The sequence below is a fragment of the Prionailurus viverrinus genome, chromosome E1 (assembly GCF_022837055.1).
Source record: "Prionailurus viverrinus isolate Anna chromosome E1, UM_Priviv_1.0, whole genome shotgun sequence".
Classification (NCBI taxonomy): Eukaryota; Metazoa; Chordata; class Mammalia; order Carnivora; family Felidae; genus Prionailurus; species Prionailurus viverrinus.
Window position 1 is genome coordinate 36,460,676 of NC_062574.1, and position 23,160 is coordinate 36,483,835.

Genomic DNA, 23,160 nt, shown 5'->3' on the forward strand with positions numbered 1-23,160 from the left:
ACATGGGACAACTTTAAATGACTTTTTTGGCTTCTATTCTCCTATCCCACATATTTAGTGTAGATTTGAGTTCTGTACTCATGTGTGGATAGATCTATCACTATAACTAATCAAGAGGAGTACTCTTTCTTCTCTCTCTCTCTCTCTTTTTCCAGCCTGGAGCTGAGACAAAGACAGATTTTACTCTGCATACTTCTGTGCTTCAAAAGGGGCCTAGACTCCATGTAAACAAGGTTCTAGACTCCACGTAAAATTGAAGACACCTATTATTACAGTCCTCATTTTCTAAAGTGATGCTTTTTTGTCTACCCAGCTACTTGCCACTTTTGAATCATGCTTATGCATACATGTTAAGTGGATAATTTTCTCAATCATGAGGAAGATTTAAAGCATAAGTACCTGTGTTATTTGAATAACTGTGTTGATTCTCCACATTATTTTGCTCATATAGTCAAAGCCCATATATGTATCCTAGAATCTGGTGGTCTTCTCTTCACTATACCATAGATTTGCCCTGCTTTGTGAAATCCACTATTTTAAATTGACACGACATTAATTAGATGATTTAGTTGCATACTTAGAAAAACATGACTCTGCAAAAAAATTCTATAGTTTATTTAAAATTTTAGTGTATGTAAATTCTAATTCCATTACAAAAAGCAATTTTACATCAGTGAGGAACCCAGATATGATTAGCTATCTTTTTAAGAGGTTTATTTTCCAGTAATGCTGGTTTACCAGTGTGATCTCAGGCACCAACATTCCTGCATTTGGCTCTAGATTGCCTCTTCCTCAGTGAAGCTGTTGAAGGAGAAGATGACTAAGAAAGAAAGGTCTTCACTCAAGTTTCCGAATCAGTACAGTGTTCACAAGACTTTATCACCCCTTTGTACATCTTCCTCAATTATTCGGTATTTAAATCACTGTTTTTTTCCCTTAAATGTTGCATTAAGATTTGGGTTTTTCTTTTCAGAATCATCTATCATTTCCACATAAAGTATGCAAAATAGTTTGTGCAAACTAAGACTATGCTCTAGGGAGGGTGGCGTAGAGCTAAGATCACTGTATGTGGAATTCACAAACTTAACGTTGAGTCCTTATTGACCTCACTTGCTAGCTTAGGCTCTTGTACAATTCACTTTATATCTCTGGGCCTCAGTCTCCACATCTGTACAAGAATCTTGTACTAGACGGACCCTTGAGATTTCTTCTAACACTAACATTCTATGATTTGAGTTATTTACGTGTTAGGGGATTAGATAAATCATCTTTTCAAAAAATTTTTACTGACAGGTTGTGGAATCTGGGATTCTTTGCTATTTAAAGATACTCTTGTTTTTCCTTTCTATAATAACTTTCTATAAAATTTGCTGTGACCTGAATTAAGAGTAGCAAAAATTGGACGACAGCCAAAGGATAGTGAATCATGGGCACTACTTACTGACCAGGGTAAATTCTGCTCCATAGAGAGATGTCTAAAAGAAGCAAGGTGGGAATTCTGGGATGAAGAGTATATAATTCACATCACTTGGATGGTCTTTTAATAAAGGTTTTTATGGAGTAAGAGACTGGAGAGTCTCAAACTGTTGATAGGCTTGCTAATATTTTAATGGAAAAATGGCATAAATATTTTGTGTGTGTGGTGTTTTGTTTTGTTTCGTTTTTGTGCTGCTTTCTAATGTGGCTGTTTCTTTGACAGGAAAAGGGAAATGCTTTCTAGCCTCTGCAAGACATCATATAATGAAGTACCTCAAGGACACTTACACTCACAAGAATTAAGCGGTAATAATAGATTCTAGAACTTCTTGAATAAATTACCTGATTGTGTACATTTTAGAAATTGTTTCAGTGATTAGTGTCGCTTTCTTTACTCCTAATGGCATATGATATCAACTAATATTACATGATGTGACAAGTGCTGTAGTCTGTGAGTAAGCATAAGCAAACTAGGTAAAATAAGTATTCATAAATATCTTTTTTTAGAAATATCTTCTGTTATATTGATAGGCAAAATGTAACATATGTGCTTATTTTAGTTAAAATATTTCGGGAAAAAAGTCTGAATATTACATCCAATGAATATATTAGTAAGCACTAGAGTCACTGATTTTACTAGGATTTAGTTCTTGGTACATAGTACCCTTCACTTCTTTTTTTTCCCCCTTCACTTCTTGACACTGAACTCTCCCGTATCTTGGACCTCTTCTTTATATTTATGGAGTCATTTAGCATATTTTTCCTTTCTGATCATCATATTAGGCATCTTTTTATTTTTTTTTTTTTCATAAGTAATCTCTGTGCTCAACGTGGGCCTTAAACTCACAACCCTGAGATCAGAAGTTGCGTGTTCTACTAACTGAGCCAGCCAGGTGCCCCTATGTTAGGCATCTTTTCTTTTTCTTTAAATTTTTAATGTTTATTTATGTTTGAGAGAGAGAGAGAGAGACAGACAGAACGTGAGCAGGGGAGGGGCAGAGAGAGAGGGAGACACAGAGTTGTAAGCAGGCTCCAGGCTCTGAGCTGTCAGCACACAGCCCAATGTGGGGCTTGAACTCACGAACCACGAGATTATCACCTGAGCTGCAGTCGGATGCTTAATCAACTGACTCACCCACGTGCCCCAGACATCTTTTATCCTCCAGTTTTATTGGGATATAATTAAGATGTAGCACTGTGTAAGTTTAATGACTTGACTTACATATATTGTGAGATGATTACCACAGTGTTTAATTAATATCCATCATCTCATATAGATACAGAAAAAAAGGAAAAAAAGTTTTCCTCATGAGGAGAACTGTTAGGATTGTAAACAACATCCATAGCCTTCCCTATTTTCTCATTGGAGAAGATTCCCTTTCATGTCACTAATCCCTTCACTCTTAATTTTCTTTCAATGACTTTTCTTCTGCTTCCTCAGGGACTGTGTCAATATTATACTCTATGTTTTTCAGAGAAGCTTCTTGAAAGAGTTGGTTTCCTTAATTATTTATTTACTTCCCATTTCACTGAAACCTGGTTTCCACCCCTAATACTCTACTAAAACTCCTGTTATTAAAGCCATTGTGGGGCGCCTGAGTGGCTCAGTCAGTTAAGCGTCCAACTTCAGCCCAGGTCATGATTTTGCAGTTCATAGGTTTGAGCCTCACATAGGTTGTACTGACAGCTCAGAGCCTGGAGCCTGCTTCAGATTCTGTGTCTCCCGCTCTCTTTCTGCCCCTCCCCAGCTTGCACTCTGTTTTTCTCTCTCTCTCAAGAATAAATAAACATTAAAAAAAAAAACATTGTTATCAATATGTTAGTCTTTCTCTGGTATTTAGCACTGTCATCTAGCACCTCTTTTTCTGAAAACTAAGGGTAGTACCCACTGAACTAAATTCAGTTTAATTCAACAGACATTTTTTGAGGATCTGTTCTGAAGTAGGCACTGGCACTTGAAGAATGAAAAATCTTGCCCCCTAGAGCCTGATAGTTGAGTGAGGGATATTGACATGCAAGCCATCACAATACCAATAGCTTTGTCTGAGATATGTACCAAGTGATATGGGAGCATGGAAGAAGGATTTAAACATTCCCAGGGAAAATTTGACTGCCTTTGCTATGTGAGCTTTGCATGACTTTTCTCAGTTTCTGAGAGTTACTTAGGAAACTTGTAGACTTGGAGGTCATTTACTCTAGATATACCTAAAGAAATCATGAGATTGATTTTAAAGCAAAGAATTAGAACACAAAGACTTGCTCCTCTTTCTTCCTTTACTGATCATTTTTGTTTTTTCATTGGGAGAGAGTGTAGCGGGGATGACGATAATTATTCGTTTGAATTAATTAACTGTTTTGTCGTGTGTATTTAGCACTTCAGAAGGCCTGTAAAATTTTTAGCAAAATTCAAAGTGGTAAAATTTATGTGAATGATCTGCCAATGATCCATCACACCTTGAAGATTTTTATAAGTGATTCGGAAATGCAAAAGGCACTAAAGACCGTTGATATTGATGGTAAGTTTTGTGTTTTCATTATTAGTTTAAGGTTTGCAAACATGGATGTAAGTTATATGTTGGTCAGATTAATTACAAATCATAGGAAAGCTAAGCTTTATAATATGTTCTAAAAACTTTTTTTGCACATTTACGATAATATTAAAAAATTGGGCCTCCAGTATAATTGGATTGATTGATTACCAGATTTGATTATGACATACTTTCATCAACATCTGATATTTTTAGACTTTTAATTTTTGCTACTTGCATACGATAGGGAAGATTTCTTAAGGCAAAGTGTTTGAGTATAAAAGACCAGATTAATATATTTAACTATGTTAAAATTAAGAACTTTTATTTATCAAAAGACACTTTAAAGTAAAAAGACAAGTTATGAATTTGGAAATATTTGCAATTCACAGAAGTGACAAAGGATTAGTTTTCAGAATGTGTAAAGAACTCATACAAATTAGTAACAAACAATGGAATAGAAAAGTGAGTAAGACACATGGATAAGAATATCACATAAAAGAAAATATATGTAGCCAATAATCATATAAAAATATTTTCCATCCTCAGTCAAAAAAATGCAAATCAAAATCCTAATAATTTTATTTTAAAACATCTGGAAAAGTAATTGTTCTTTTGTTGTCAGTGTCCAATACTTTAATCAAAGAAGTAAATAATAGAGAACTGATTACATTTACAGACCATTCCAAGCTTATTAAGGAGGAGAGATAAGTTTAGAATAAAAATGGTATAGATAAGTTGAAGGATTGGTCAGAAATAAAATAAACTTAATACACACAATGGCACAGTCATACTCTGAGGTTAAAAGCATCAGGCTACTCAAATAAAAGATGTGGATTGGTTATTATAAAAAATTTGTAGATGGAGAATACTAGGAGTCAAATGGACCACCAATAGAATGTTACTTAGCAACCTAACAGGAACTGACAAGTTGCAATGGTGTCATTCGTCTATCTATCCGAGTCACCCCAACATTTTTTGAGTGCCTACTATACACAACTTTCAGAGGGTATAAAAATAAAATAATAAATATAAATCTAACTTTTAGAAAGACTAAAAAGCAACTCTATTTTTTCTGACATGTTTATTTATCCATATGTTAATTCTCTTGACATATAATTTTTTGGAGATTTATTATTAAAATAATTATTCAAAATGGAAATAACTTTATTCTCTGAAAGCATAGGAGAATAGAAAGGAGAAAATAAAACTTATGTGTAATCCCACTACCCAGAGCTGAACTTTGGTATTTTTACATATATTTTTCTAGGATTTTTCTAAGCATGTGTGTGCGTGTGTGTGTGTAACTGTGGTATATACATAAACACATAATTAGAAAAAATATATGTTGACTCACATGCATACAATTTTGTTACCTTTTTCTATTAACTTTATGTTAGGCAACCTTCCATGTAAATAAATATAGATCCACACTGCCTTTTTAAATATTTAATTTTTTAAAAAATATTTATTCATTTTTGAGAGAGAGACAGACCATGAGTTGGGGAGGAGCAGAGAGAGTGGGAGACACAGAAGCAGAAGCAGGCTCCAGGCTCCGAGCTGTCAGCACAGAGCCCGGCGTGGGGCTCGAACTCACAAACCGCGAGATCATGACCTGAGCCGAGGTTGGATGCTTAACCGACTGAGCCACCCAGGCACCCCAACACTGCCTTTTTAAATGGCTGTGTGCCGGGGTCCAGCCCCAGCAGGTCCAGGGGTTCCCAAAGGATGCACGGCGTTGGCGAAAATAACAAAAGGACACGGACAACAACAGTGTGTTAGACTGGCCGCTTTATTGCGGCAAACGTGGCATTATATTTGTTAGCAATTTCCTTGTAGCGTGCGTCATCTATGATTCTTGGCTTTACCTAATTCTAAAAATGTTCCTTTGTGTAATCACCCATTAAGGGACAACATGGTTATTTTCTTGTAATGTTACAAGAAATTGATTAATTTCTTCATATTATTTTCATTATGTATCTATGTTTATTTATAGTCTATAAAGCGTTTGCTTTGCTATTTTCATGAAAGGTCATCTATCTCTCAACACCTCAAGTGGAACATTTACAGGGACATGACTTCTTAATTGTTTCTTTGAACCATTTGCGTATAAGGAACAAAAGTTATTCGCTTTGGTCTGGGGTGCCGGGAGGGAGCCAAGAGGGCCCTGGGAACCCATGCCTTATGCGCTCCCAGGGAGACAATGTATACCTAGGAACTAATGAACCATTCTGTACCTTAACCCACCAGGTCCAGTTGTCATCTGGAATGCCTCCTGGGGGCCAAGTGGGCCTAGGGGTTGGAGTAATTTGTATCCATAGATACATTCCTTTGTTGCCAGGGTGGGGATTTCAAATCCATTTGTCCCCCTCCCTGGCTGGGAAATATATGGGGCTATCCTTCCTTTAGGTAGAGGAGTCTTTACAGGGGGTGGCAAGGGCTGGATTTGGGCCCGCATAATTTCCCTGCGGAATCTTATTTCTTTCCCCCGTGGTCCTTTTCCCAGGGGGCCTGTCATGGGCAATTCCCCAACCGACAAATCCCCAGGTACTTTCATTGGTAGGGGGGCTTCCCTGACCAATGCTAAGGCCAAATCACATAAAAGCAGGGGTACAAGAAGCTTCACTGTCGGTGGGCCACCATGCAGTCCCGATCCATCCATCACCCGGGGCCTGCCATCAGGCTGCTTGGAGAGCTTGGCTTTTGGCAGCTGTGAATTATTTTGGGAACAGATCAAAGCACAAAAACAAATTGTTTTGAAAAATAAGCTATGTAACAAATTAAATAAATATGTCATTTCTAATATTTTTGCTGTTATAAGCAGGGTTTTTTCTCTTTATCTCATCAGACAAAAGTAGGTCACTAAAATTGAAATTGCTAGGTCAAAAGATGTGAACATTTTAAGGCTTTTAAGTAATACTGTTATTAGAAATTCAAAGCAATAAATCTTTAGAACTTTAGATTTCAAGACTTCAGATGTAGTTTCTTCCAGTTACCTGGATTTACAGTTGGGGAAACTGAGGGACAGAAAGATAAAAGTCTACTCCAAAGCCATACAACCTATTTTATTTTATTTGTTTTTATTTTATTTTAATTCCAGTTAGTTAGCATACAGTGTTGTATTAGTTTCAGGTGTACAATATAGTGATTCAGCAATTCCCTATATTACGCAGTGCTCATCAAGATAAGTATCCTTTTCATCCCCTTCACCTATTTCATCCATCCCCTCATCCACTTTGCCTCTGGTAACCCCCAGTTTGTTCTCTATAGTTAAGAGTATGTTTGTTGGTTTGTCCTGTTCCCCACCCCCGCCCCCCACCACTTTGTTCATTTGTTTTGTTTCATAAATTCTACATGTGAGTAAAATCATATGGTATTTGTGTTTCTCTGACTGGCTTATTTCACTCAGCATTATACTCCCTAGCTCCATCCATGTTTTTGCAAATGGCAAGATTTAATTCTTTTTATGGCTGAATAATATTCCATTGTATATGTATGTGTATGTGTGTATATATATATATATATATATATATATATATATATATGTACCACATCTTCATGGCAAGATTTAATTCTTTTTATGGCTGAATAATATTCCATTGTATATGTATGTGTATGTGTGTATATATATATATATATATATATATATATACGTACCACATCTTCATGGCAAGATTTAATTCTTTTTATGGCTGAATAATATTCCATTGTATATGTATGTGTGTGTGTATATATATATATATACATATATATATATATATATATATATATATATATATACACATACCACATCTTCATGGCAAGATTTAATTCTTTTTATGGCTGAATAATATTCCATTGTATATGTATATGTATGTGTATATATATATATATATATATATATATATATACACATACCACATCTTCATGGCAAGATTTAATTCTTTTTATGGCTGAATAATATTCCATTGTATATGTATATATATATATATATATATATATATATATATACATACCACATCTTCATTTATCTATCAATGGACATTTGGACTGCTCCCATAATTTGGCTATTTTAAATAATGCTACAATAAACCTAGGGATGCCTATATACCTATGAATTAATGTTTATTCTTTGGGTAAATTCCCAGAGGTGCAATTACTGGATCATATGGTAGTTTTAATTTTTTGAGGAATCTCCATACTGTATTCCACAGTGGCTACACCAGTTTGCATTCCCACCAACAATGCACAAGGGTTCCTTTTTTTTTTCTACATCATTGCCAACACTTGTTTTTCCTTGTGTTTTTAAATTTAGCCATTTTGATAGGTGTGAGGTGATATCTCATTGTGGTTTTGATTTGCATTTCCCTGATGATGAGTGATGTTGAACACCTTTTCATGTGTCTGTTGGCCATATGTAGGTCTTCTTTGAAGAAATGTCTGTTCCTGTCTTCTGCCCGTTTAAAATGGATTATTTGTTTTTCTGGTGTTGAATTATATAAGTTATTTATATATTTTGGATACTAACCCTTTATTGGGTATGTCATTTGCAAACATCTTTTCACATTCAGTAGGTTATTGTTTAGTTTTATTGGTTGTTTCCTTTGCTGTACCAAAGCTTTTTATTCTGTGGTAATCCCAGTAGTTTATTTTTACTTTTGTTTCCCTTGCCTCAGGAGATGTATCTAAAAAGATGTTGCTATGGCTGATGTCAGAGAAATTACTGCCTCTACTCTCTGTTAGGATTTTTATGGTTTTAAGTCTAACATTTAAGTTCTTAGTCCATTTTGAACTTTTGTGTATAGTGTAAGAAAGTGGTCCAGTTTCATTCTGTTGCATGTTGCTGTCCAGTTTTCCCAACACCGTTTGTCTAAGGGACTCTCTTTTCTAAAAGCATATTCTTGTCTCCTTTGTTGAAGATGAATTGGCCATTTAACTGTATGTTTACTGCTGTGTTTTCTATTCTGTTCCATTGATCTATGTGTCTATTTTTGTGCCAGTACCACACTGTTTTGATTACTACTGCTTTGTAATATAACTTGAAATCTGGAATTATGATACCTCCAGCTTTCTTTTTATTTTTGAAGGTTGTTTTGGCTATTTGGAGTCATTTCTGTTTCCATACAAATTTTAGGATTGTTAGTTCTAGTTCTGTGAAATGCTGTTGGTATTTTGATAGGGATTGCATTACATTTGTAGATTGCTTTGGGTAGTATGGATATTTTAACAATATTCTTCTAATTCGTGAGCCCGGAATGTCTTTCCATTTGTTTGCATTATCTTCACATTCTTTCATCAATGTTTTATAGTTTTCTGAGTACAGATCTGTCACCTCCTTGCTTAAGTTTATTCTTGGTATTTTATTATTTTTGGTGCCATTGTACATGGGATTGTTTTCTTAATTTCTCTTTCTGCTGCTTCATTATTAGTGTCCATACAAACAATTTTAGGTAACATATGTTAGTTAAAATTTTTATTCCTTAATTTTTACATTGAAAAAAGTGTAGACCTATATTGAATATCTTGGTAAAAATTGCAAATACAAGAAAAAGTTTAATAACTGAATATAAAGGTTTTTTTGTTTTAAGTTAGTATTTTTAGCTTAAAGAAGTTTACAAATTACAAAATGGAAATTATCTCTTCACCTCAATCTTTCACTACAATTCTTCATTGTACACACTGTTAATAATTTGGTAGGTATTCTTCCTGGATATTTGTTATATACATTTTAATTGGTCTCATATTGATTAATGGTGAAGTTACCTCTAAAATTTTTGCTATTACAAATAATGCTATAAAGAGCATCCTTGTTCATCAATTCTTGCACGTTTGTGTAAATATTTTTATAGGATAGATTTCTAGAAATGAAGAAGCTGGGTCATAGGATATGCATATACCTATAGGAACATGGTTTATGTCAAGTCATGTTATCTTGTCCAGCTTTACTGAGATATAATTGACAAATATAAATTGCATATATTTAAAGTGTACAACATAATGATTTGATATACATATACATTGTGAAATGATTACCAGCTATCAAGTAAATAACATCTCCATCACCTCTCATAGTTACCTTTTTTGTGTGTGATGAGAACACTACTCTCTTAGGATATACTCTCTCAGCAAATTTCAAAGATACAATATAGTATTAACTATAGTCACCATGCTGTACATCAGATTCCCAGAACTTGTTCATCTTATACCTAAAGTTTGTATCCTTTGACAAACATCTGCCCATTCCCTCCACCCTCCAGAATATGTCATATACATAGAGATTACATTTTCTTTATTCATCTGTTGGTGAGCATTTAGGCTGTTTCCATTTCTTGGCTATTGTGCATAATGCTGCAATGTTTGAAGTGCACATAGCCTTTGAGATAGTGCTTTTATTTCCTTTGGGTATATATCCAAAAGTGAGCTTGCTGGATGATATGATAGTTCTGTTTTTAATTTTTAGACAAAACCTCTGTACTGTTTTTGGAATTGGCTATTCCAATGGATTTTAAATTATCTGCATATTTTATAGTTTTATTGAGGTATATACTTGACATATTTAAAGTATACAATTTGAAAATTTCTACATATGTATATACTTGTGAAAACTCAATCCCATTATACCCCTTTGTAAGCCCCCATTCTCTTTCCACAACCCCCCCTCACTACTTCCCGAGCAAACACTAACCTGCTTCTGTCACTACAGATTGTTTGTATTTTCTAGAACTTTATATAAATGATATCATGCAGTAAGTACTCATTTTTTTAGTTTGATTTCTTTCACTCAGCGTAATTATACTGAGATTCATCTATGCTTTGGTACATATCAGGTTTATTTCTTTTTATTGCTAAGCAGTGTTCTCTCTTATGGATGTACCATGATTTGTTCATCCATTCATTAATTGATGATGTTTGGATTGTTTCTAGTTTTTGGCTATTACAAATAAAGCTGGTGTAAACATTCATTTATGTGTCTTTGTGTAGTCATATACTTTCATTTATCTTGGGTAAATACCTGATGGTAGGATAACTGGGTCATATGGTAGGTATATTTGAATTTTTTAGAAACTGCTAAACTGTGCTTGCAAAGCAGCTGAATTATTTTACATTGTTATGAACAATTTATGACAGTTTCAGATGCTTCTCATCCTTGTCAATCCTGGAATTGGTGAGCCTTTAAAAATTGTCATTCTAATAGATGTATGGTGTTTTCTTATTGTGGTTTTAATTTGCATTTCCTGAATGATCAAATGATTTTGAATATATCTTCATGTGCTTTTTTGCTACCTGTATATCTTATGCCCATTGAAAATGTGTTTGTGTTCCTACTATTGCATTTTGAATGTATATATTCTGAATACGAGTCCTTTACTGGTTATGTGAGAGAGAGCACAGGCAAGGGAGGAACAGAGAGGAAAGAGAGAATCCCAAGCAGGCTCTGCCCTGTCAGCACAGAGCCCCATGCGGGGCTTGACCTCACCAACTGTGAGATCATGACCTGAGCCCAAATCAAGAGTCGGAATTTAACCAGCTGAGCCACCCAGGCACCCCAATTTTTGAAGAATATCTTTCAACTTAAGTTCATACTTCTGAAGAAGTCTAGTCTACAACTATTTCTTGTATGGATTGTGCTCTTGATGTTTTATCTATAAGGTTTTTGTTTAAACCTAAGTCACATAGAAGTCAGGAAACAAATCAAAATAATTGATTGAAATTTGCACAGATGTTTCATTGTTTCTTTGAAGGAAAGGAGAAACCACTCTCAAGTTATTACACTGAAAAAGAAATTTTGAGGTAGACAACTTGACAAATTTTCCAATCCAGAAAGTGTTTCTGTGGTTTAGCAATGAGAACAACTAAGCCTTGTCAATTTCTCTGACAGTAGAAGCCTGCAGACCACCAGAAGCACTGAAATGTTCTTTTATAAGTTACTTTGTTCAGATTACATTAATTTACTATTATTATTTTTTTAATTTTTTTTCAACGTTTATTTATTTTTGGGACAGAGAGAGACAGAGCATGAACAGGGGAGGGGCAGAGAGAGAGAGGGAGACACAGAATCGGAAACAGGCTCCAGGCTCTGAGCCATCAGCCCAGAGCCCGACGCGGGGCTCGAACCCACGGACCGCAAGATCGTGACCTGGCTGAAGTCGGATGCTCAACCAACTGCGCCACCCAGGCGCCCCTGATTACATTAATTTAAAATGTAAATTTATAATAAGTTTCTTCCAAACACAGATAAACCCTTTCAAAATTGGCCTCATTTACTATATGAAGAGGAAAATGACGTTAGAGTTATTTAACTTGAAGAATCTTGAAAAATTAAGATGTTCCTTGACGCAGATCTATGCTTGTCTAGAAAATGAGACAGAAGAATCCTGATTCTGTGTTTTGTCACACTTTGTAAGTCTGGATTTTCAGCTCTAGTTGCTCATCAGAGATGACCTGTGCATTATCATGCAGAAAAAAAAGCTCCATAATTTCAACTTCTCATTCAAAGCAAGCAATAATTTCTTACTGAAATTTTCATTTGTACAATTTAGATTTCTTTCTTTCTTTTAATAAATAGGCATTACTTTTTGCATGATAAATGAGATGAATTTTTGGGTGAAGACTTTAATATTGTGCAATATTTTGTGCATTTGTTCAATACATTGTGTGTGTGTGTGTGTGTGTGTGTTTGTGTGTGTGTGTGTGTAATGAGAGAGAGAGAGAGAAAGGAAGGAGGGGAGGAGAGAAGGAGATGGAATGATTTGAGGCAAAGCTTTCATTAGAGTCTCATCTGGATCTGTAATCTCCCCTAAAACCACTGGTATAGAGGGTCTTAGCTAGAACACAATGAAATCAGTCCTATTCTTTTCAGGTAAAACCATTATATATGTAAAATTGACAAGTTGCATGATTTTTTTGCACCTAATGACAAGTATAAAAATTAGAGCTTTGAGTAAAGAATATTGCAGTATCTTAAATTCTAGTCTATATCATTTTGATTATTGCTGGGCACTATTTACTATATAATTAAAATGTGTAATTATGTTTTTATGATAGGTTTTCTTTTTACATTCTATATTTAATGTTAATGCTCCTCTAGACTATCAGTTAATTCTATTCACATTTTTAGTTTGCATTTTCATCTTATGTTCTTAATGAGTTTGCTAATGCAGTTTTTTTCCTTCTGTTTCTGAACCATTATTATAGTTAATGGAATGCTGGATTTTTCAGATTTCCTTAAGACTGTGAATGATGTTTGTTATTTGGTCTCCCAGGATCCAGGTAAAAAAACGATTCTTCAAAATTGCAGAAAAGAATGATTTTGATTGTCACTGATTTTAGGGTGGGATGGTTATATGAATTTATGTTTTTTTCAGATCTCTCACATAGTGTTTTCCCCTGTAGCCTAGGTTGAGAAAAATTAGACATGAGTTATTTCATAAAACGCACTAAAAACCTGTCCACAGTATCCTAACTTTCTATCCATAATCTCCACTTTTTCCTGCATGCAACTGCTAGATTTTCTTAACACACGATTTTTGTCATATCATTCTCCTGCTCAAAAATTTAGATGCTTTTCCTGTGATGAAATGAATGTGGTCCAAACCCTTATGCTTGACATCCTCACCCCCTTATAATTTTTCTTGCCACTTTCCTCTTGGTAGAATCTTTTCCAGGCAAGAACCCCATGCTCCAGTTATAGACACAAATGTCTATACATGCCAATTTCATTCTTGTTTCCAGGCCTTTCTTTGTTCATGTGGTTTTTTTTCTTTTTTTCCCTTTGAAATCTCATATCTGTTTTCTTCTCCAATGTGAATAGTACTTTCTTTGCTCTCTTTGGAATCTGCTTGTATTTCTCCCTAAAAATTTCAGACACTGATGGATCTCCTAACAACGTTTAGTTTACACTCCTGTAAATAGCAAAGAAAGTGATTGGAAGAAATATTCCTGTTACTGATAGAAACAGTGCTTCCAATATTCTGAGATCTCTAGGGTTTGTGACCTAATTTTAACAGTTCTTTGGGTTAGAACAAATCAAAACAGAAACCAGTTCCTTGGTTTTGCCATTAGGCAAGATCAAATTCCTATCATCTGTCCTTGGGGTTATATATTTCTGTCAACCAGCCTGTATTTTCTTGGAATCAAGGATATATGAATGTGATAATCTTCATATACCTGGATAAGAAGCAAGAGGCAAGAAAAACTCTTTAATGTTTATTCATTAATGTAGTGAATGTTATTTAATACATTACCATATGCATCAATTAGCAATATAGATGTGATGCTTGGCTTGCTTTCCCTCTTTGAATTTCTTCCTACTTGGCATTTTGATTAACTCCTATAGCACTGGGTTTCCTCTTTGTCTACTTGGTTTTCAGGTTATAGCTTTTTCTTGACTACAGATTTGTAAGTGTGTTTGGGTACCTAAGTACTGCCTGCTTGTCGAGCCCCAGTTGAGCTATCATGTATTCCTTTGTTTTTCAAGTTCTGGTTTTCTATTTTGACCTTATTTTTTATTTATGGTCAAATGTTCTGAGACCAACCAAGAAGTGCCAAATTTCTTTTCTTCCTCTTAAAACAGTATGCCTAATTCTCAAATACACTATTTTTAGTAAAATATCCAAGCAATATAATAGTATATAAATGTAAAATACCCTCTTTAATCCTTCCTATATTAAAGTTAATGTTGACTTTAGCATCTTTTATTATATGCATTTATGAATGTATATCAATATTTACATATTTTGTAAGAGAAAATGAGTTATCAGTTACTAGGCAGAAGAGAACTAGAGTACCTGGGTCTTACAGAGGCAAGTGAAAAGATCAAGCATACAGTTAGAAATCAAGAGACCCTAAGAAAATAAAAGGGAAAAATATGATCATCTTATACTTTAAGAGAAAGGGATCATGCTATGTACTTTGTTGTCTAGCATGAATTTTTTTTTTTAACTGAGTAATATGTCTTGGAAAGTTTTCCCCGTGCCAGTAAGTGTAGGTCAGCCTTTTACTTAAAAAACATTGTTTTTAAGTTTATTTTTATTTATTTTGAGAGAGAGAGATACAGAGCAAGTGAGGGAAGGGCAGAAAGTAAGGGAGACAGAATCCCAAGCAGGCTCCATGCTGTCGGTGCAGAGCCTGATGTGGGGCTTGATCTCACCATCCATGAGGTCATGACCTGAGCCAAAATAAGGGGTCGGATGCTTAACCAACTGAGCCACCGAGGTGCTCGATCCTTTTATTTTTTAATAGCTGCATGGTGTCTGAAAAATGTAGATATACTATAATTTATTTAATCCTTTATTGATTCTAATTATCTTCCTATTATAGACACTTTCACAATGAATATCTTTTCTTATATTTTATACATATTTATTTTCACATTATAGTTTATATATGTATGCTTGTGTCCTTAAGTGCCTTTTAAGGCAAAATTAGTTGCCAATTATTAGGTAGAGGAGAACCAGAGGGACCCTATGTGTGCATTGGGGCATGCCTTAAACACTCAGACAGATAGTTTTCAACTCTTCCTTAGCCTTCACTTCCTGCGTGTGTATATTCTCAACATAAGCCAGACCTGAGAGTTCAGAACCTACTCTGGTTTTCCTGGGTACAGACCTGTTTATGTGTGTGGCCATCTAGATGCTCAGGAATATGCTGGAACTTTTCAAAGACATCTCATTTCCCAGATTTTCCTTTTACGCTTGTTTGCTAGCCTATTATTTGCCCCAATTGTTTTTTTTTAATGGCATGAATCTACATTTATTGACTTGTAAATAGGTCCATGGCATATTTTTAGTGAAAAGGCAGTATACTATATGTACTGTTTTAATTGAGTGAAATTGTTGACAATCATTGATGAACGTAAAGAGACATAGAAAGGTATCCAAGTAGGATATTAATCAAAATGCATCATTTTTTGCATGCCCTTAATGGGAAATTTGTGTTGCTTTTATCTTTCTTCTTTGTACAGTTGTGGGTTTATTTGATTTTTAAAAATCATTGTGTCGGGGCCCCTGGGTGTCTTAGTCAGTGGAGTATCTAACTCTTGATTTTGGCTCAGGTCACAATCCCAGGGTTGTGGGATCAAGCCCCAAGTCAAGCTCCACATTGAGCATGGAGCCTGCTTGGGATTCTCTCTCTCTCTCTCTCTCTCTCTCTCTCTCTCTCTCTCCCTCCCTCCCTCCCTCCCTCCCTCCCTCCCTCCGTCCGTCCCTCCCTCCCTCTGCCCCTCTCCCCTGTTCTTTCTCTCTCTCCAAAAAAAAAATTTTTTTTTAATCTTAAAAAATATTAGTATGTCATTGGAAGAGCAGCAATAGCATTTAAGAGCAGGGCTCCTGAATCTGACTGGTTTTTGTTCATTTGTCTCAAGTTTTTACTTAAACTAATTAGTTAGTATATAGTATAATACTGGTTTCAGGAGTGGAATTTAGTGCTTCATCATTTACATGTAACATCCGGTGCTTGCTCCAACTATTACCCACCACTTCAGACAGTTACAATGTTAACTAATTGCCTCTGATTGTGTTTGAGGAGTACTTCCAGGGAAAAGACTCTTTGCCTTGGGCAAGCTTTGAGTCCGGTCAAATAAGGCAGCTTGGCAAGTAGGGTCTTCCAGAGAGCCACAAGACAGGTCTAATAATGACAGTTCTTAGAGAATGGGGCTTTGAAGAAGTTCCAAACTCATTCTTCTCCATTGGCTGTCAGGCTGCTGTTTTTCATCATGAGGGTAGGCTCTTAGTCTTCAAGGCTCCTGGGAAGCTGGGATGGTAAGATGGGAATAATGGCAAGCTAAAATGCCACAAAGCTCACTATTACTGAGGGTCAGCCGTTTTTCTGAAAGAAAACACTCTTTGGATGACTCTAAGCCTTTGATTTATAGCCAGAGTTTTGAAAAAAGTTGATTCTGACAGTTTGCGTCCGTGTTCTCACAGCCTTTATGGAGGAGAGGATTCTCAGAGGTCCTTCCTCTGCTACTTTTGCTCGCCTGATCAATAAGAACTGGTTGGTTGGATGAGTGAATAATGCCCAGTTCTTCCTCCATGACTGTGCAAATCTAAGAACTTGTGGATCAGTAGGCTCGTTATATCCTGAATTCCGAGAAAATGTAGTCTGACAAAAAGTGATTCGCTCTCTGAAGTAGATTATGGGAATTGTGTTTCCTTATCAAATTAAGGGGTGCGGTAGTCTGAGGATCACTTAAATTTAGCATTAGGACACAGGTATCAATCTGTTTAGATTTTAAGGAGGACATCTGTTTAGGGAAAATTCTTTCATTAATATGAATATTTTCATTTAGCTGTGTTCTTTCCAATTCATTTTTAAAAAATTATTTATTTAAATTCAAATTAGTTAACATACAGTGTAGTATTGGTTTCAGGAGTAGAACCCACTGATTCATCACTTACATATAATACCCAGTGCTCATCCCAACAAGTGCCCTCCTTAATACCCCTCCCCCATTTAGCCCATCCCCCTACCCACCTCCCCTCCAGCACCCCTCAGTTTGTTCTCTGTATTTAAGAGTCTCTTATTGTTTTTATCTTATTTTTCCCTTCCTTCCCCTATGTTCATCTGTTGTGTTTTTTAAATTCCATATATGAGTGAAAACATATTTGTCTTCTTCTAACTGACTTATTTCACTTACACAATACACTCTAGTTCTATCCATATTGTTGCAAATCTTTCCAATTCATTTTTGATGTTAAGGACTGTTAGCATAAGAAAATGAAGTTTCTATGGAGAAATAGAAGACCTTTAAATAGTGGTTAAACCATTGCTAAACTCTTTGTAATATAAAAAAATCTGAAGAGAAATTTTGCATCTGTTCTTTCTTTTACACTATTTTTTCTAAATTACATTTTAAAACAATTAATGATGCCCTCAAATTTTAGATTAAGCTGCCTTGCTATTATAGATTATACCACTGATAGATATGAAATTATTTTAGTTACAAGGCTTAACTAAGCGGTGAATATAGTATAATGAGATAATCCAGAGCTTTTAGCACAATGCCTATAGCTTTTAGCACAATGTTTGGCATATAAATAGCATTCAATAAATAGCACCTATCTTTGCTAATATTGTATCAGTAGTGATAATAGCAAAAATTACATTTTATATTAGGAATGTGGTCAGAATTGGGCAAATGCCTACTTGCAGGTAAATTTTTAGAAAACCCTATGCCTATGTAAAGGTATTGTACCCTGGTAGGCTACTGACACAAAATCAGCCCCTCCAAGAAAAGCTGTTGATTCTCATGATAAAATAACTTCTTTGTTTATTATATTTTTGCAGCATTCCAGAATGCCTTGAAGATTTTCTGTAGGATAAAAAGTGGTCGAGTTGCGACTGATGAACTGGCTGCTGTTTTGGATAGCATGGATATTCCTGTAATTCCTGAAACTTTTCAGGAAGTGATAAAACATGCTAGTATAGACAGTGAGTTATTTGAATTACTATGTAAATATATCTTTCTTGGATATCAGTGTTCTGATTCATCCTTTATCTCTCCTTCTTGATTCTTACCTCTTGCCACCTATCAACATTGCTTACTGGTGTCTGTGGTAAGAGATAGTCTAGAAAAATTAAATGAGAAATTTCTAAAATTATTAGATTTTGGTATGTTTGATAAAAATCTAAGAGAAAAATGTATTTATTTTCTTTTCAAACTTTCCTCTCTTTTCCATTTCTTGTTTGTGGAGAGATGGTTTCTTTAATGTCAAGGGCATTGGCTTCACAAACTAGGAGACCTAAATTTCTTGAATTTTTAACTTTATTAGATAGCTTTGATTACACAATCTTCTCATGCTATTCAGTTACTCTTTGCAAAATGTAGATTTTTTAAAAAACATTATGGATATATTTAGCAGATGTTTTGTATTATATGTTTATATGTCACCAGGGGGTGTCTGATAATAATGGAATGATAAATGATTGATTCATTGATTATCCATGTATTTAATGAGTCAGATAGTCATTTAATATCTACTGTGCTTGGAACTATGCAAGGTGATACAGAGATGAATAGAACACATTTCTTTTTCCAAAGGAGTTCACATTCTAGTGTGGAAAGAGTCAAATAAAATGAAAATTATAGTGTTGTATAGCAAATACTGTTATAGAATGTAGTTAGGCTGCAAATGTATACTGGAAACACCAGGGAAAGATCATCAGAGGATGTGATGTCTGAGCTAAATCTTGAAGGATCAATAGGGGTTAGTTGGTTGAAGGTGGTAATGAAGGTGGTAACGAAAGACATTTTAGACTGAGGGAACAGTTTGTGTAAATATGGCAGGAACATTATCAGACATGGCATCCTTTTCCATGGGCTTCCACAGGTTTTTGTCATTTGTCAGTGGTGGCTTTTAGGGGGTCTTTGGTGGCTGGGATGTGGTGTGAAGATAGAACCAGGCTGCATGAATTTTAGTAGGTAGTCATTTATGGTGAGTTCTGGGTTGATAGACGTAAGTGGAGGGATGTTCTAGAGCATAAAGATGCCCATAAAAGAGGGATTTTAAAGCTTAATCTCAAGTCATATTATTAAATAACCTTTAGGGCATGCTCTACCAGAAGCAACAGAAATTACATATGAAACCACTGTGGCTTTTTTTTTTTTTTTTGGCTTATGGAATTCTGGTCTGGATTTCCAGGCTTTGTACTTGGGGAGCTAGACTGAAAAATTATGCTGATATCATAGATTGTTGTAGGAATTAAATAGAACCTATTGGCACTAGAATAGTCTCAAGAAATAGGAAGCAGAAACCTGGGAATTATCCTTGGCAACTCTGTTTTCTCTGTTCTCCTCATGCAACCGTTGTGAATTACTATTATTTTAAACTTCTAGATATCTCTTAAATCTCTCTATTTTCCACCATTACCTTAGTCCAAGTTACCATAATTTTTCCTTAGGACCATCACTGTTCATCCTAACAAGTCCACCCACATCCAGTCTTTTTTTTTTTTTTTTTTTTTTAATGTTTGTTTATTTTTGAGAGGGACAGAGACAGAATGCGAGTGGGTTAGGGGCAGAGAGAGAGGGAGAATCCGAAGCAGGCTCCAGGCTCTGAGCTGTCAGCAAAGAGCCCAACGGGGGGCTTGAACTCACGAGCTGTGAGATCATGACCTGAGCCGAAGTCAGACGCTCAACCGACTGAGCCACCCAGGTGCCCCCACCCACACCCAGTCTTATGCCCCTTAACACTACGGACAGACTGATCTTTTCAAAACACACATCTGTGGGGCGCCTGGGTGGCTCAGTCAGTTAAGTGTCCGACTTTGGCTCAAGTTACGATCTCAGGCTTGTGGTTTCAAGCCCCACGTTGGGCTCTGTGTTGACAGTTCGGAGCCTGGAGCCTGCTTCGGATTCTGTCTCCCTCTCTCTCTCTGCCCCTCCTCCCCTCTCAAAAATAAATAAACATAATAAAAAAATAAAAAAACCCACACATCTGATCATGTTACCTCCTTGCATAAACTCTAATAATACCTCTTGGGATGAAGAGCCCTTTAAGGTCACGTACAAGGACTTACAATGTCTGGCCTTTACCTTAGATCTCCAGCTTCATATCAGACCACATTCTGCTTTGCTTACTGTGCCTTCTTAGAGTTTCAGTTATATACCAGGCTTCCTCCTGCCATAGCCTTTACATATATTCTTTTCTTTTCCTGGAGCATTCTTCCCCTCCTAGTGAATTACTACTTATACTTTGTATCTAAACTCAACTCTATTCTTTAAGGATGCTTCCATGACTTTTCTGACTAGGTCAAGGTCTCATACACTCTCACAGCACTAATCACAGTTGCAACTTTTATTTCTTATATATTTTAAAAAAGTTTTTCAATGTTTATTTTTGAGAGAGAGAAATAGAGTGTGAGTGAGGGAGAGGCAAGGAGAGAGAGGAAGACACAGAATCTGAAGCAGGGTCCAGGCTCTGAGCTGTCAGCACAGAGCCCAATGCGGGGCTCGAACTCACAAACCACGAGATCACGACCTGAGCCAAAATCAGATGCCCAACCGACTGAGCCACCCAGGTACCCCTATTTCTTATTGTTTTGTGAAGATCTGTATCTCAGATAAGACGAAATACCAAGAAAGCAGATATCATGTGTATTTTTGCTCAATATTGTATCCTCAGTACTCCATACAGTGCTTATGGCACATATTAACTGCTCAACAAATATATGTTGAATGAATTAATAAGTCTCACCCTTCACTCCATCTCCTCCAACCAGAGAGAATAAGATTTTTTCATTTTGTCATTTTTTTAAAAAATTTTTTTTCCCAACGTTTATTTATTTTTGGGACAGAGAGAGACAGAGCATGAACGGGGGAGGGGCAGAGAGAGAGGGAGACACAGAATCGGAAACAGGCTCCAGGCTCTGAGCCATCAGCCCAGAGCCTGACGCGGGGCTCGAACTCACGGACCGTGAGATCGTGACCTGGCTGAAGTCGGACGCTTAACCGACTGCGCCACCCAGGCGCCCTCATTTTGTCATTTTTAATAACCTGGTTGTGACTTAAGGTAAAATTCCTCATAGGGGAGGTCCTTGTCTTTTGACTAGGAAAATCATTTTAACAGGTATGTTTGATTATGAGAGCTAAAGCCTATTGGGAGATACCTAGTTTGAGCAAAAAGGTAAGGTAAAGTACTCTATATAAGAAAACAACAGGAACTTAGAATACAACAGTGGCTAATCGGCAGCTGGAAGAGGAACACTGAGGGAACCTGAGAGTGGATGGGGGTCTAGCAATCAATAGAGAGTGGCTGTAGAACTCTAGGACAGTACTATGTAGTGCTTGCTGTGCTATAAAGAAATCCCTTACTCTCATTAATTTCAAGTTATCTAGTAAGAGTTGGTTATATACAATAGCCTTGTGTTAGTCATGTGGTGGGTGGATTTCAAGGAAAAAGGTCTGTAGGTTCTGTGTTAGGTAGGCTTGGGGTGGAGAGAAGATAGCACCTATAGGATGTGATAATGTGAGAGAGATCAGGAGTCCACGGGAATAGAAAACAAAACGAAAATCAACCGCCAGAGTATAAAACACTCAGGAATCTTCAAATTTTGGAGGAAGTATTGATTGCTGTTCATATAATGTATGGTGTGGGGTCGGGGCTATTTTACTTAAACATTAAAGGAAAGGACACCCTCAGAATGCCAGAAGTTTTGGGTTACCCCGGTAGGAGATATGGATTCTTCTGTAACAGAATTTTGAAGTAAGGAGTGATATAAGTCAGTTATCCCGCTAGTAGAAGTCGTAGCACCCTGGTATAGGTACTGTTTTAACATCTTGCTTTTGTATTTGGTTTGGTTTTTTGGAGCAATACTGATAACATGGAGAATATCTTCATGAGTATGCATGATGAAGAGGAATGCCGCTGGAATTTGCAAGGAAGTCCAACAAGCATTTGCTTCATTAAGATCTGGCAAGAGGAATATGGAAAATCACTTGATGACAGTTCTGGTAGTTTGGTTTCTGAGATAGGATATTGGTGCGGTAGTTTTTTCTCTCGTGGTATTTACCGATCTAGTAATTGAACTGGGTGAAAAGTAGTAACTAGCACAATTTTTGATGAGAAGGTCTTTGATATTGTGGAGCTATTGTGGAGATTATGGAAATGTGTTAATAGTCATTTAACACCTTCAAAGTAATGTTGCCTTGAATATGACTTTGATGATGAGGATACTTTTTTTTTCACATTAGATAGTTACATTTTCCAGGTTGAATGGAAAGGAAAGTTCCAATATGAGCTTCCTCCAGAAGGACAAATGTTAAGTGTGGGAAGCTGTTTTGAACTTCTCTTATGAAGTAAATGCTACCTGTAACTATACTGATTGTCTCAGTCTCAACCAGGAATTATTCATTGAGGTTTTGATAAGCTAGATAGGGGTCAAAATAGTAATTTCAGATTCTGTAATGCTTATTTGGCCACCAGAGACTATATAAATGGATAGTATTTGTCTTAGAGGTGTGTGAGAAGTATTTGTCATTGCATAGAAGAAGGAATAAATTTGAGTGAGGGCTAGTAAATCTGTAAATGGTTGGCTACTGCATGCTCACTGGTCAATGTTGGACCTCTTTCCAGAAAGGGGAGTTCTTTAAGTAGAGACCAGATATAAACAATACAGCCTTCTCCATTGGATTACTTTATGGATGATCCAACAGAATACTTTTCACTGATCAAATTCA

At 36.0% G+C, this 23,160-nt stretch overlaps 1 protein-coding gene across 20 annotated transcripts in view; it reads left to right on the forward strand.

The window, feature by feature from the left end:
- The window catches only part of EFCAB3 (EF-hand calcium binding domain 3), a 477,549-nt gene that overhangs the window by 32,427 nt on the left and 421,962 nt on the right, over nucleotides 1-23,160 (forward strand). For 19 of the 20 annotated variants that reach the window (XR_007147003.1, XM_047833629.1, XM_047833634.1 and 16 more), the window contains 5 exons: nucleotides 781-911; nucleotides 1,700-1,782; nucleotides 3,849-3,992; nucleotides 13,179-13,253; nucleotides 18,270-18,413. Coding sequence is in view for 19 of the 20 variants with exons in the window: in XM_047833629.1 (XP_047689585.1) it covers nucleotides 781-911; nucleotides 1,700-1,782; nucleotides 3,849-3,992; nucleotides 13,179-13,253; nucleotides 18,270-18,413 (577 nt within the window). In the remaining variant the exon portion in view is untranslated. Of the gene's footprint in view, nucleotides 1-741; nucleotides 912-1,699; nucleotides 1,783-3,848; nucleotides 3,993-13,178; nucleotides 13,254-18,269; nucleotides 18,414-23,160 lie in introns of all 20 variants that reach the window. The other variant, XM_047833647.1, reaches the window with a different exon arrangement.